The sequence below is a fragment of the Gorilla gorilla genome, chromosome 5, assembly GCF_029281585.2.
Source record: "Gorilla gorilla gorilla isolate KB3781 chromosome 5, NHGRI_mGorGor1-v2.1_pri, whole genome shotgun sequence".
Taxonomy (NCBI): domain Eukaryota; kingdom Metazoa; phylum Chordata; class Mammalia; order Primates; family Hominidae; genus Gorilla; species Gorilla gorilla.
The window spans coordinates 86264746-86279023 of NC_073229.2; the positions used below are offsets into that span (position 1 = coordinate 86264746).

Here is a 14278-nt window from a genome sequence, read left to right on the forward strand (position 1 = left end):
GCTTTGGATTCTGTTATGTTCTATTATCAATATAATTAGAATTCTAGTTCTAAATTCCCTTCAACTCCAGTATTCTGGCGACAAGCAGCTTTTACTTGTATTTCAATCTCTGTGGCTAAGTCCTATCACCTGTTAGCAGACGATTTCCTGAATCATCAGGTTCTTGCTACACCTCTCAGTGCAAGCTTCCATGCAGATAAGCATTGGCTGGGTGCAGAATGCTGCGTATAAAATGCTTAGAAACATAAATCACTGTGGCTATGCACAGTCTAATACTTATGCACTATGGCTCTGCAACTGAATTCTCTGTGGGGGATATTAAAAACACAGAGTCTCAACCTCACCTTCTATTCACTAAATCAGAATCCCCAAAGCGGGAATACCAAATATGCATGCAGTTTATAACTGGCACAGGTGATTCTGGTGTATTGTAGAGACTCTGAAATACTGATTTGTTCTTGGAATCCTTGTCCTTCCTTGTTTTGTGAGTCCTGTGGGCAGCTGTACTCAAGGTCTGATACTTTCAGAGGTACAGCATATGTAGGACAGAAAGGGAATCTTGGGGGAGGCATGACTTGTGCTGTATATTCCCGTGTCTCCTTGTGAAACTTGCTTCACTTCTATGAACATTACATTTTTCTCTGTGAAATATACCTTCTATGATACACCAGTGAACTATAAAAGACATCCTGGAAAAACACACCTCAGAACAAAGTGGGATTTATATTTTCTGAAAAACAAACTAGTCCTTGATTGTATATATTAATAAGAATTTTAAAAAGCATAGAATTGGTAATAACACTCTAAACCTATATGTATGTGTAAATTCAATTTCATATTTAATACACTTGTGTTTAATATAGTGTTATATTTAATATACTTATTGTATTAAATATATTATGTTTAACATGATATTTAATTTACTCATCCACATTTATATCCACACCAATCCCATTGGTCTCTTTTGAGTTTTTGTTTCAGGCTTTTTTAAGAATGTAGGGCAAAGTTTTGGTCTTAGTCTTTTAAGCACAGCAGCTACAGGAAGGGAGATTTTCTTGCTCTGAGAGGGCAAAAAAAAAAAAGACCAGCAACTTAAACCAGGGGAACTGACCTAAAAGGCTGTGCCACTGATAAGATTCACTTGGACTTAGCCAGATTAAAGGCTTGATACCTGAAGAGAGAGAGATCAGGCTGAGGTGTTTTGCTTTGTGCCTATCAGATGCAGAGCATTTCAGCAGAAATGCAGCAATCTTACAGCAAGCCTTAAAAGGTGGCCCAAGAGCCTCAGCATCCAATGATATCATGTCAAACAAATGCTATCAGCATCTGGGAAATCTCTGGAATCTGGGCATGAGTATAGACTCTGTGAGTTTCTTACTGTATGAGAAAATCTAAAAAAAGTTAAAAGACATACAGGTAAACACCTGACCATTATTTCTTCTTTCCTTCCTTTCTTTCTCTCTTCCTCCTTCCCTCCTTCTCTCCGTCTTTCTCTCTCTGTCTCTCGCTCAGCAATCTGCAATGTTTCAGGCATTGTCATAACTCAGCCTTGAGGATATAATAATTTTTAAAAGTATTATAGAGGATAACCTCATCCTCAAAGAATTGACATTAGTGGTTAAAGTAAATAATTAAACCCTGACAAAATATTGTTAAGAGTTAGCAGTCTTCATAATAGGTATTTTATTTTGTACTTTCTTCAAAGTTTTTATGTAAAAATATAAGCTTATATATTATTTGATATGAAAATATATTAATATCAAAACACATGATCAGTAAAGAAATTATTTTTAACACAAAAGTGACTGAATTACAGCTCACTTCCATACACTTAAATAAAATACCCTGGCTTGGCAAATCAGTGTAAGAGCTTTAGCTCAACTCAGAGAAACACTAGGTGTACCATAGTTAAATCATTATAATCATCATAAAACATGGTATATATCTATTAATGCCTTGTATGGGACAGGCATTATGTTATAGATTCAACATAAAGTAAAATACATGAAGCATTTTACATTTAATTTGTGTAACAGTTCCACAGAGTATCTGCTATGAATATGTTTATTATTAAAATTAACTGACTGAGGCTTAGAAAGGTTAAATGACTTGTTCAAGGTAACACAGCTAGTGAGGCCAAAGCTATTTATCCCAAAGGCCCTCTTCTCTTCTATAAGCAGACTTTTGGTTTTAAAGAGCACACTACAAAATTTAACCCTACTGTAGTCAAGATGATGCCACAGATCATTCTCTATCAGTTCAAATCAAGGTTCTTCATCAATTTACAGGAAGAGGCTATTTACTGGCTAGCTGTAATATATATATATATATATTAGAATATATATGAGAAACATGTAATATATAAAATTATAATATATATTATGTTATAACATATCATCTATTTTATATTTAAGAACTATGTAATGTATAAAAATTATATTATTTAATTTAAATTAAATAAATATAAATTAAATAAATAATTATAAAAATTATATTATTTATTTTTATACATTACATTTTATATCTTACATATTTCTTATGTATAAATTATAATATATTATAATTTTATATTATATATAATTGTATATATTATATATTTCTTATAAATATAAAAATATATAACATAGAATATATATTTCATACACACACACACACTCACACACTCACACACTATAACCAAGAGAGGTTTATTGTAGGAAGTAGCTGGTTTCAGCTCAAGAGCTTGATTTTAGAAAGGTGTTAAGCTCTATTTATCACAGGATGGTTGGCAGAAGACTAAAGAACAGAGATACACATATTCTCTATTTGTGTAGGTACACACAAATGTACATGCATACTTGCACATATGCTTGTTTATACATGTATCTATCAACTCCCAAATCCTAAATTTCCTATTTATTTTTTACTTTTAATAAACTACCTACAGACAAATGAGGTGGTTAGAAATAAACAGGGACTTAGAACACAATGGAGTTATTTACTGAGGCTATTAAGTTAATAAATTCCTAAAATCAATCTGTTCTGAAAGCAAGTGTGATTTTATTTCTCTATGATCCCCTTAAATGCCTGATATGAACACAGTGTACACAACATAGCGGTTTTTAGAACCAATTTTTATATGGTCAACTAATTAAAAATGGTATCTATCTAAATGGCATATAAAATGTTTTCTAGGAAAAAAAAGTGGAATTCCTGTAGAATGTAACTATTGATTGATTTCTCAGAAATAAATTGTGAAGCTCAGAGATGAGTCCCATTTATAGTTATGTAAATATCACAAATAATAACGGTAAAGTGCAGTGTTTGTTTTGAAATAAGCTTAATTTGTCTCATAATTCTTTCAAAATAAATTCATTTCTTTATGCACTTTGGCTAATATTGGAAATGGAAATAGTATTCAATCAGTTCTAAATCATTTTTTGAGCTAGATAATTTCTGGAAAGTGCTGACTTTTGTTAGAAAATCTGAAAAATGGAAAATTCCTCTCAGTGATCTGCTATGTCTTCACATATTATTTATGAAGTTAATACTGCTTCATGGATTTCTTAAATCTCAAAATTCAGCCATCTGTAAACCTCTCTTCTCTGTAATGAATCTTGGAATAAGAAAGAAGAGAAAATATGTTTCAGCTTCCAGAGGAGATTTCTGAAGTCCAAAGCATTAAAGCTCACATACTTGTTTACTCAGGTGAATCAACAAGTCTTTTTCTCAGGTTCTGTTTGCTTTTATTTTGCATGTAATCCTGATAAATTTAATCAGTTTCAGAGCCATCATAGGTTCAAAACAATAGTTTAAAAGGGAAGAAATGAGGTTGCTTCAGATAGGCATAGTAACTATGATTAAAACTGACAATTGAGGGGGAACATATTAAGATAATTATACAGGTCATCAGATGAGTGAATTTACGTTCTATTTTAGTCTTACATCATACAGGGAAAAGAATTCCATAATCTAGTTTATTGTAGAAATGACAGAAAGCTGACCTCTATCATAGTTAACCATAGTTATAAATGTAACGTTAAATTATGTTCAATAAATTCTTAAAGGGAAGATTGGTATAATAAAAAGTAGAGATCTGAGTAATACATTGTAGGCAGATTTTATTCTATATAAACATAGCAGGCTGTTTAAAATGGGCATGACCAAAAAACTTTATTTTGTATTACCTAGTCACTGCAGTGCCTCTTTTAACAACAGGTTTTGAAGTTAGCTAATACATCAAGGTTTAGTTCAAGGTTTGGCTACATAATAACTACTGATGATGTTGCAGCAAGAGATTTAATAACAGATTTAAGTGAACCTTTTGGATATCATAATAATCAATCAGTCATTGATTATTTTTAATATGCTCATAATGATTTGAAATATTATATCCAGCCTCTAAGAGAAGCTATAATTTCATGTATGGATTTTCTGATTAGTAAATGCCAATACATAGGGAGACTAACACTTCACTAATTTATTACAATAGTGAGGAGAAAACCATATATTATTATCTCTCCCACAAAAGGATTGGAATAGAGTAAATAGACTTTATTCTGCTTGTCTTAAAGACAAATACCAAAAGACAATAGTACTTATGAAAGAAAGATGCTATGAAATATGCTGCTAAAAACAGAGAGGATGAATCAGTTTTATCATTTTCCAGATTTTTCAGATCATCCATTATTTCTTTTTTAAGGTACTAAATAAATTGTGAATTATCAATACACATGAAATAGAAATCTCTGTGCTTTACTCAGAATATCACAGCAATTTAGAGCTAGAGAGTGCTATCTAGGTAACTAGTTCAATGATTTTCAAATAGAAGTACACATCAAAATCACAAGGCATTATAAATTATCTAGATGCCTGGACCCATCATCTGAATCAGAATTTTAAGCACGTGTCTTTTCAAAAGCAACTCCCTATTTTAGAACAATTGAGTCCAGCTCCTACATTTTATGGAAGAAACTGATAAACAAATTAAAATGTCTAATAATAGGTATTTGCTTATGCATATTTTGACACTAAAATAAAAAGGTATATAGTCTTTAATGTAATAAAATAAATCGGTATATAGTAAACTTGTATGAATACTATAAAAAGTTTTCATTTTGTTTTATGATTCTAATAAATTGGCTAGTTGTGAATCATAGAACAAATTCATGTCAAAGCTAGACAGTCTTCAAATGCTGTCTCTGCTCTTTTAAGTTCTCTAAGCTTACAAGTTGTTTAATCTAATAAAAATAAAAAAGTTAAGAAAATATTTATTCTTAGAAGTTTAACATTTTAGACTAAATTCCATAGAAACCATTACCTAAAAGCAATATTAATATAAAATATATCCATTTAAAGGCTATATATAAGAGCTAAGATATTTCAGGATGGATTAATTTTGTCACACTCCAAAGTATCTGAGAAATTAATGAGAACTAAATGTGCTTTTGTCTCTCTTTTTGCTACAAAAATTGAATTTTTCCTTTCTTTAGGCATATTCAGATGGCTGTTTGTGTTTTGAGAATTCTGGAACTCTGAAGCTCTGATATGAGTCAGATTCTCTGTGTTAATTTCCAACAAATGTGATTAAGCAAATCTTTATAGAGAAGGAGGATATGAAAGAAATGAAGGCTTTAGTATTTGGACAGAGAGCAGTTGGATTGATTCCGCACTGATGGGGAGTTTGTGTTCCTGGAGACAGAAGAGAACCTAGAGGTTTTTGTGGTTCCAACTTGGTATACTGAAGGGACAACTGGGACCTGACCACTGATTAGCTAAGCATCATGCCCTTGAAGGCAAGGGTGCAGAGAAGGTCCTGGGAGCCACATTTGGTATGCAAGGATTGAAACCATTTCACAGATTAACATATTTTTGAAAGGAGCATGGAGATACCATATAGGCATTTTATTAGGAGCCAAGATGAACTGTATAGCAACGGCTGTTCCCCATTAATTCTGGATTGATCCACCTCCAGTGTTTACTCAAATCCCAAGGGAAGGAAATGAGCAACTCTCAAATAATTGACATGTGCCACATTTTCTTAATCCAGTCTATCATTGTTGGACATTTGGGTTGGTTCCAAGTCTTTGCTATTGTGAATAGTGCCACAATAAACATACGTGTGCATGTGTCTTTATAGCAGCATGATTTATAATCCTTTGGGTATATACCCAGTAATGGGATGGCTGGGTCAAATGGTATATATACATCATGGACTACTATGCAGCCATAAAAAATGATGAGTTCACGTCCTTTGTAGGGACATGGATGAAGCTCGAAACCATCATTCTCAGCAAACTACCGCAAGGACAAAAAATCAAACCTGCATGTTCTCACTCATAGGTGGGAATTGAACAATGAGAACACATGGACACAGGAAAGGGAACATCACACACTGGGGTCTCTTGTGGGGTGGGGGGAGGGGGGAGGGATAGCATTAGGAGATATACCTAATGTTAAATGACGAGTTAATGGGTGCAGCACACCAACATGGCACATGTATACATATGTAACTAACCTGCACGTTGTGCACATGTACCCTAAAACTTAAAGTATAATAAAAAAAAAACAAAATAATGAAAAAAAAATTCACATGGATTTTCAACCATATGGTGGATGAAAGTAAAGGTAGTTTTTTTTTTTTTTAGAAGACATATAAATTCAGTTTGTTTTTGCATCTGAATGTTTGGGGGAAAAGTTAAACCTGTAGTATACGTGTGTGTGTGTGTGATGTGTGTGATATTTATATATATATATTTATATATTGCAGAGTTGTTCCTTCCACATTAGTTCTACTGCACTATTTTTGTTTCCCCTGCTGTTATCAAAAATAAGCATTCATTATTCATGTAAGATACAGAGGAAAACGAAACTAAAATGAGAGGGGAAATACTAGATTAATTTGATCATACATATTTAAATAACCACAAGAAATAGTTATTCTCAAATATGCATAACAAAGTTACACTAGGGAATAGATCTTACTATACACATTCTTAACATTTGTATTTTATTATATGCTAGACTTTCAAAAGATTATTTTTTCCTCCTATTGTTTTCTTAGATTTACTGAACCATAAAGAAAGGAAAAGAAGAAAACTGGCTCATTGTTACAAATCACTTCCTACTGTGGATTAGAAGTCTTCTTATTTTCTGCTTTTCATCTAAATTCAACATCATGATGCTGCAATACAATCAAAAGAAAATGCTGTAAATATAAAAATGTTAATTTAAAGCTATACACATACCAGGTTCAAAGAAGATGCAAGCCACATGTCAGTGGGATTGCCTGGGTTCATCTGGACAGTCCAGCTCATACAACAAGCAGGCCGGTGACTCTTTAGGCAAATGCGAATGTTTTATAGATTAAATAAATCATCTTTCCGTTTTTTTAAGATTATTAAATATTCTGCAGAAAAATCCGACTCTGTGCCTTTCTAATTTTCTCTTCCACTTCAAATCCTTCACATTTTATGTTTTTTCTTTTACCAATGAGTTAGTAAAAGCAAGTAAATATAAAACTCAAAAAATTATGTATTATGTCTATTCCAGGCTTTATTTTAAAAATATGAATTTTGGCTCTTTTTATATGACTTAGTATCTTTGTACCATTTTTGTTTTATTATTATAGAATGCATTGTTTTCCAATAGTATACTATTTATTCATACACAAAAAGGCAATATTTAACAAGACATTTGAGCAAGAAAGCATTAACTCAAAATTCAGGGCTCAAGCCTACATATATTCCATCAGAAGGACCGGCCCTTTACTGGCTCCTGGGAGATAACCTCTGAATTTGGAATATCCTGACGGATAATAATGTCTTTGATACCTGAGACCTCGAGCTGTGCCAAATAGTTTATGCTAATTAGATGTGATTTATGCTTGCAACCCTTTTTTTGTATGCCTAAGGCTTTGGGGCATGCTGCATCAGCTTGGCCCCTGCAGGAGCTGGAGACTGATTAGCTAAGGTCAGTTACGCAGGTGCTTCATGTCATCATGACTGACCTACAATGAAAACCATAGACAACAAGGCTTATGTGAGCTTCCTTGGTTGGTTACACTTTATATATGTTGCCCTACATTGTTTCTGAGAAAGTATTTTAAGTACTTTTCATGCAACTCCAATGGGAGAATACACCTGGAACACTGTACCTGCTTTCTCTTAGGCTTTATCTTATGTGTCTTTCCCTTTGCTAATTTTAATCTGTAACTTTTATTGTAATAAATCCTAGCAAAAAGTAAAACAGTTTTTCTGAGTTCTTCTTATACATTATCAAACCTGAGGGTAGTCTTTAGGCCCCAGACACAATATCTGAAAGCTATGAAATGCTTTGAGCTTTAATATTTTAAGCAATTTGTGGTCTCCATAACACCATTTCTTGGAAGGATATCACTAGTATGATGACATTTCTGTTCTTGAAGTTGATATATGACTTACAGTTAGGAGTTAGATAATTTCAATAGTCTCCTTATGTTAAAATATATTTAAACCAGTTAATAAGATGAGAACTTTATCTCTTCTTCAACTTAGCTTCTTTCTGCTTTCCCCTCCCACCCATATTCTTATTATCACAATTTCTGGAAATAGGAGTCAAGATTTTAAACCGATACTACAGTTAGTTGCAATAGCTTCTTAGTGGCAATTCATAAAATAGATAAATGAGACAAGAATATCCTTGGAAGTTCTGTTATTTGGTATAAGGCAAGATGTAAAGTTGTACTCCTTGACTTGTCAAATGGCTGGCTTAATGTCCCACAGAATATCTGTGGCAGTGTCAGGTCTGAAAGTGGAATCTTATGATTACAGGTATGGGGTTCTTTCTTCTGTAATAAACTCAGATTATTGCTGAAGTTACTGCCAAAATCACAACCTAAAATAAAGCTTAATTACATTATGGATGTGTACATTAGATGATTTACCTGCAAGTAAAAGGAACTCTGACTTCAGCAATATTAAACAAGAGGCCATAAGGATCAAATATATTAGGTCCAGAGGTTGGGCAGGCAACCTGAGAGGTTCAGTCAAGAGTTCAACAGTTGACCACAGACCAGATTTCTTTTATCTCTAATCTCTGCTGTTTTCAGGACACTCACTAATAATAGACTAATAGTTTATTATATTATTATTTAAGTAGTTAATAGTGATAGTCTAATCAACTATACCCCCCCATCTTGCTTTAGGGCCTCAAAATGGTAACAGCAACTACATAAATCCAGATGTTAGAAGGTATAGGAGAGGTCACGCATACTTTTCCTCACATTCTAAGAGCAGGTGATGAAATCTTTCCTCAGAAAGAATGCCTCCCTTGCCTCAGAGACCAGCATAGTGTCACATGTCCACTTCTAAAGGAATCCCCAAGAGTGGGATGTGATTAACATGACTTAGATAAAGCATGAGACATGGACCAAGACAAAGCATCCAGACAACCACAAATACTTGAAAAGTGGCTAGACAACCTCTGGAGTAACTCTGTTTCTGGTCATGGATATGTAAATGCGAGTTACAGTTATTCCATTAGGTATCTGCAGTCCTTGTGGGAAAAAACAGTTTGCCACAAATGTTCCTTCTATTGTAAAAACAATGTCAGTGCACTGACAGTCAAAATATGTGGTGGCTGAAACCATATTTTGACTTTTCAAAGGTTTGCTTTTAAAGCTTTGTTTTCTAACTTCAACAAGTATAGTCCTCTTGCAAATATCAGTTCTGTTGTTAAGTAACAAACTATAAGCCTGGCTTAGTATTGTAGCCCTGACTTGTGTTGTATGTTGCTTATTTTCTGAAGCCGGTCAGTGAGTGAGTCCACCTTGAGTAGGTGTTTTTATGTCAGGCTTTGTGAGAAATGAGGAGCCAGAGGGGATCCCAAATCAATTGCCAACCATGTCACAGATCGTTTAAGGCAGAATGGAACATGCTTGTGACAAAGGTGATGACAAATGAATATGTACTGAAGGGACAACACCAACAGATGAGTGAAGGAAACTGGAAATATGTAATATGAGATGGAGGTCAGAGTGAAATGTAAGATAATGATAATGAAATATATGTGTGAATGTAATACCATGAGTTAGATAAAAATAGGTGGCCGTAAGACTCACACAGTGCCTTTCAGAATAAATTCTGAAATTTTACACAAATTCAATATTGCCACAAGTTGTGAATCCAATAAGTGAACAGTTTGTTATATAATATTTAAACCAACCTGTATAGAGTGGAGAATAGAACATGTTTTACTACCTTTAAGTTAAAAAAAAAAAGTTGCTTGAGTTTCTGTTTTCTAACCTTGAGAAGTAAGCATATGTAATATATATATTAACCTAACACACAGGCAAAAGCTCACTCTATTTGTACGTAGGTGTTAAATTATATTAGTCCACATTTAGGTATATAAAAGACCAGTGGATACTAACGAGATGCAGATCTTTGCAGGTAGAATTGTGCTCACAGGCATTCAGGATGCAGTCATCAATGTCCTGTTCACATCTTATCCCAACATAGCCTGGATTGCATAAGCAGGAAAAGCCATCAACCACTGGAAACAACAAAAAAGAGAAAACTCTTAACATTCCTTTAACCTTAGTACAGGTAATTATAATTAGTCTAAAATTCTATAATCATTTATGTAGTTCACTTTTGACCAAATAAAGTAAGAATTATTATATTTAATCTATTACATAGTCATCTACAATATTTTCTAAATAACCATCTTATTCAGTTCTATTTAACTTAAAAAAAAAACTTCAGTTAGTTGAAATAAGAACAATTACTATGGACATTTGGTAATAGTTTGCAAAGCAACAATGAAAATATCCAATTTTACTTGCTCTCTCTTGTTTTTGGCAGTATACAATATATATGATAAATAGGTTACTCTTGTATCATTTAATTTTCCCAAGTTGTTTTAGGTTTAATAAACAAGACCTTAACTGTTCAGTTGTTAAAGTTCTATGTATGACAGAATATATTAAAGTGCATTGTGATCTCAAAGTTGATAATGAGCTACTTAAGCCTTAGTTAAAAAGAGCTTTCACATTTCATCAAAATCTTTGTAAAATAATGATCACAATTTGTTCTTCATTTTACCATTAATGATGAAAAAGAATGGTGTCTGAAGCATCTCAAGGAAGTAGTGACAGTATGAATTGCAGTTGGAGCAGGCACCAATTTATAACTACTTGCAGTCAGTCCCTGAGTTCTTCATTATCCCTGAGATTTACCATGAAATCTATACTCCCATTACGCCTCTGTGCATGTACTTGCTATTACTCTCATTAAATGCTTAGGTCTTCAGTGGCAACAGCATTTTTAATGCACTGTAATAAATGTATCTAGCTTCTGGATTTCTGCAGCCATGTTTTGTACAACATGTATAACTAGGGCCTCTAAGGAGAACAGGGCAGTCATAGACATCAACAAGAGACAAGTGAAATACACAAGAATAGGCAGCTCCTTAGTGAGGATTTTACTTCTGTTTTACTTTCCTTTTGTATCTAGCACCTAGTTTTTAACCTCTCATTGACTACAAATTGTTAATAGATAAACAGATGTAATTGTAAATGAATTAATGTGATAAAATGTCAGTCTGTGCTTCTATGTTACACATGGTATTTTTTATTTTAACATATTAAAACCACATATTATACAATATATAATTAAGACATTGTGGAGTGTCATCAATCATAACAATATTTAAAATTATCCTTATGGTTATTATTTAAGTTGGGATACTGATGCATACTGACAAGTAACAAACAACTGGAGTCAAATTAACTTTCAGCATTGATGTTACGTGTGCTATAAAGACATTATAAATTACATTAAACGCAAAGGACAACAAAAGGTAACTTTCAACAAACAAAGTGTCTGGAAACAGATTGTTAAAAAAATAAAGCATGCTTTTATTGTCAGTAAATGTGTTTCTAACATAGATTAATACAGACACGGAATGTGTTTCTAACACTTTATTCTGGAATGAAAACCTAATAAATGGACTAAGTGCCAGAAGAGAACCTAGAGAACTAAATTGGATACCAAAGGGAAATCGGATACTGCAAAGAAGATAGAAAAAAATTAAATATTTAAAACAAAGTAACAAAAAGTAGAGGGTTTTTCTCATATGTAATTTGTTAACCACGGGGCTATGTGATAACCAATAACTATTTCATTGGAAAGACGTGTTACACACATAGTCTTGCTCTTGATTGTTGTTGTTGTTTTTAACAGAAAATCTAGTCACTGTGATATGGAAGTGCTGGGATGGGAAGAGTGTGGTCCCTTTAAATGATACAGAAGGGGGAAGGGAAGTGCTGGGTAGAGGAGGGCGTGGTCCCTGGCTGGGGCTCCACCCCCATGGATCTACGTGAGGACGACATTCCTGCCTTTAGGCCAGAATGTTGCATTTCCCAAGACCACCCTGTCCCGCCCTGCCCACATCGTGTGCCTATAAAAACCCCGGAGACCCTAGCAGGCAGACACACATGTGGCTGGATGTAGTGAGAAACACATCAGGGGAGGAAGACACAGTGGCACCTGGACATTGAGAGGCGCACATCAGCAGAGGAACACACAGGTGGCTGCACATCAAGAGGAACGCACTGACAAGCGCCGGCATGCTGGAGCTCCAGAAGAACATGGAGTTTTGCCAGGGCAGTCGGAGGGGAGCCCAGGCCGCCGAGCACACCAACTCCAAGGGAAAACCACCTCCCTTCTGGCTTGCATTGTCTGAGAGCTACTTCCACCCAGTAAAACCTTGCACTCATTCTCCAAGCCCAGGTGTGATCTGATTCTTCTGGTACACCAAGGCAAGAACCCAGGATACAGAAAGCCCTCTGTCCTTGTGACAAAGTGGAGGGTCTAATTGAGCTGGTTAACACAAGCCGCCTATAGATGGCAAAACTAAAAGAGCAAAACTAAATGAGCACCCTGTAACACACGCCCACTGGGGCTTCAGGAGCTGTAGACATTCACCCCTATGCACGGCGGTGGAGTCAGAGCTCCACATCCTGCCTGTCTATATGTTCCGCTAGAGGAATGGGGCACTGAAGAAGCGAGCCACTCCCCCTGTCACAGAACCTGCAAGGGGGAAAAAGGACCTTTCCCATTTCAACTGCATTGGTATTAGTCTGTGTTTATAAATATTTCATACTACTATTTTGAGGCCAAATTTTCTTAAAATAGGCCTTCTATGAATCTGGATGTATTATTCATTTTATGCTTAAGTGTGTACCAGACATCATATATACTGGTTGTACTGAATGAAAGTTTGAAATGTGACAAAACTTTTTGGTGGAATATACAGAGGTATTTTAAAACTGTAACAGCAGGCCGGGCAGGTGGCTCACACCTGTAATCCCAGCACTTCGGGAGGCCGAGGTGGGTGGATCATTGGAGGTCAGGAGTTCAAGACCAGCCTGATCAACATGGTGAAACCCCATCGCTACTAAAAATACAAAAAAAAAAAATTAGCCGGGCTTGGTGGCACATGCCTGTAGTCCCAGCTACTCAGGAGGCTGAGGCAGGACAATTGCTTGAACCTGGGAGACAGAGGTCACAGTAAACCTAGATCATGCCACTGCACTCCACACTGGGAGACAGAGCAAGACTCCATCAAAAAACAAACAAACCTGTAACAACAAAGTGGTGAACAACCGTATAATGGTGTTCGAGATTTACAGACTCACACACAAACACACACATATATGCAGTGATTTCTCATATATTGTCCTGTAATAAATACTATTGACATGCTAGAGTTCCCTGATCCCTCTCCCAGGACATGCGACAGGGGTGTGGCTGGCCTGCTCAGTTGCCGCAGCTGCTGAAACCCCTTGAGGGAGGGAGACCACGCAGATAGGCAGGTGCAGAGGCCAGGGCGAGTGCTTTGGGCTCTGGACCTGTGGTAGCGTCTAGGGGTGGGTGCCTGCAACCCCAGTGTTACAATGCTCTCTTAGCCTTGCTGTCCGCAGATGGCTTTAAGGGTTAACCAGCTGAAAGGACCCTCTGCCTTTTCACAAGGGCAGAGGGCCAGTATGATAGCTTTCTGTATCCCGAGCTCTTGCCTAGCGTCCCGGAAGATTCGGGTCACACATGGGCTTGAAGTTTGAATGAAGATCTTGAGTGGTGGAGTGGCTCTCAGCAGGATGGATGGGGAAGTGAAAGCGGGGGATGGAGTGGGAAGATAATCTTCCCCTGGAGTTGGGCCGCACAGTGGCCAAACTCCTCTCTGACCACTCCCAAACTCCTCTTGGCATTCAGATGTTCCTCCTCTTCTCTCTTTTCTCTGCGGAAGAGTCCGTTGG

General features: G+C 35.6%; 1 protein-coding gene across 1 annotated transcript in view; it reads right to left on the reverse strand.

Moving 5' to 3' along the window:
- LOC129534465 (protein eyes shut homolog) overlaps nt 1-14278 on the reverse strand; it is a 106202-nt gene that overhangs the window by 41148 nt on the left and 50776 nt on the right. Inside the window, exon 3 of the mRNA XM_063707325.1 lies at nt 10391-10512. Within this exon, the coding sequence (XP_063563395.1) occupies nt 10391-10512 (122 nt within the window). The remainder of the gene's footprint in view (nt 1-10390; nt 10513-14278) is intronic.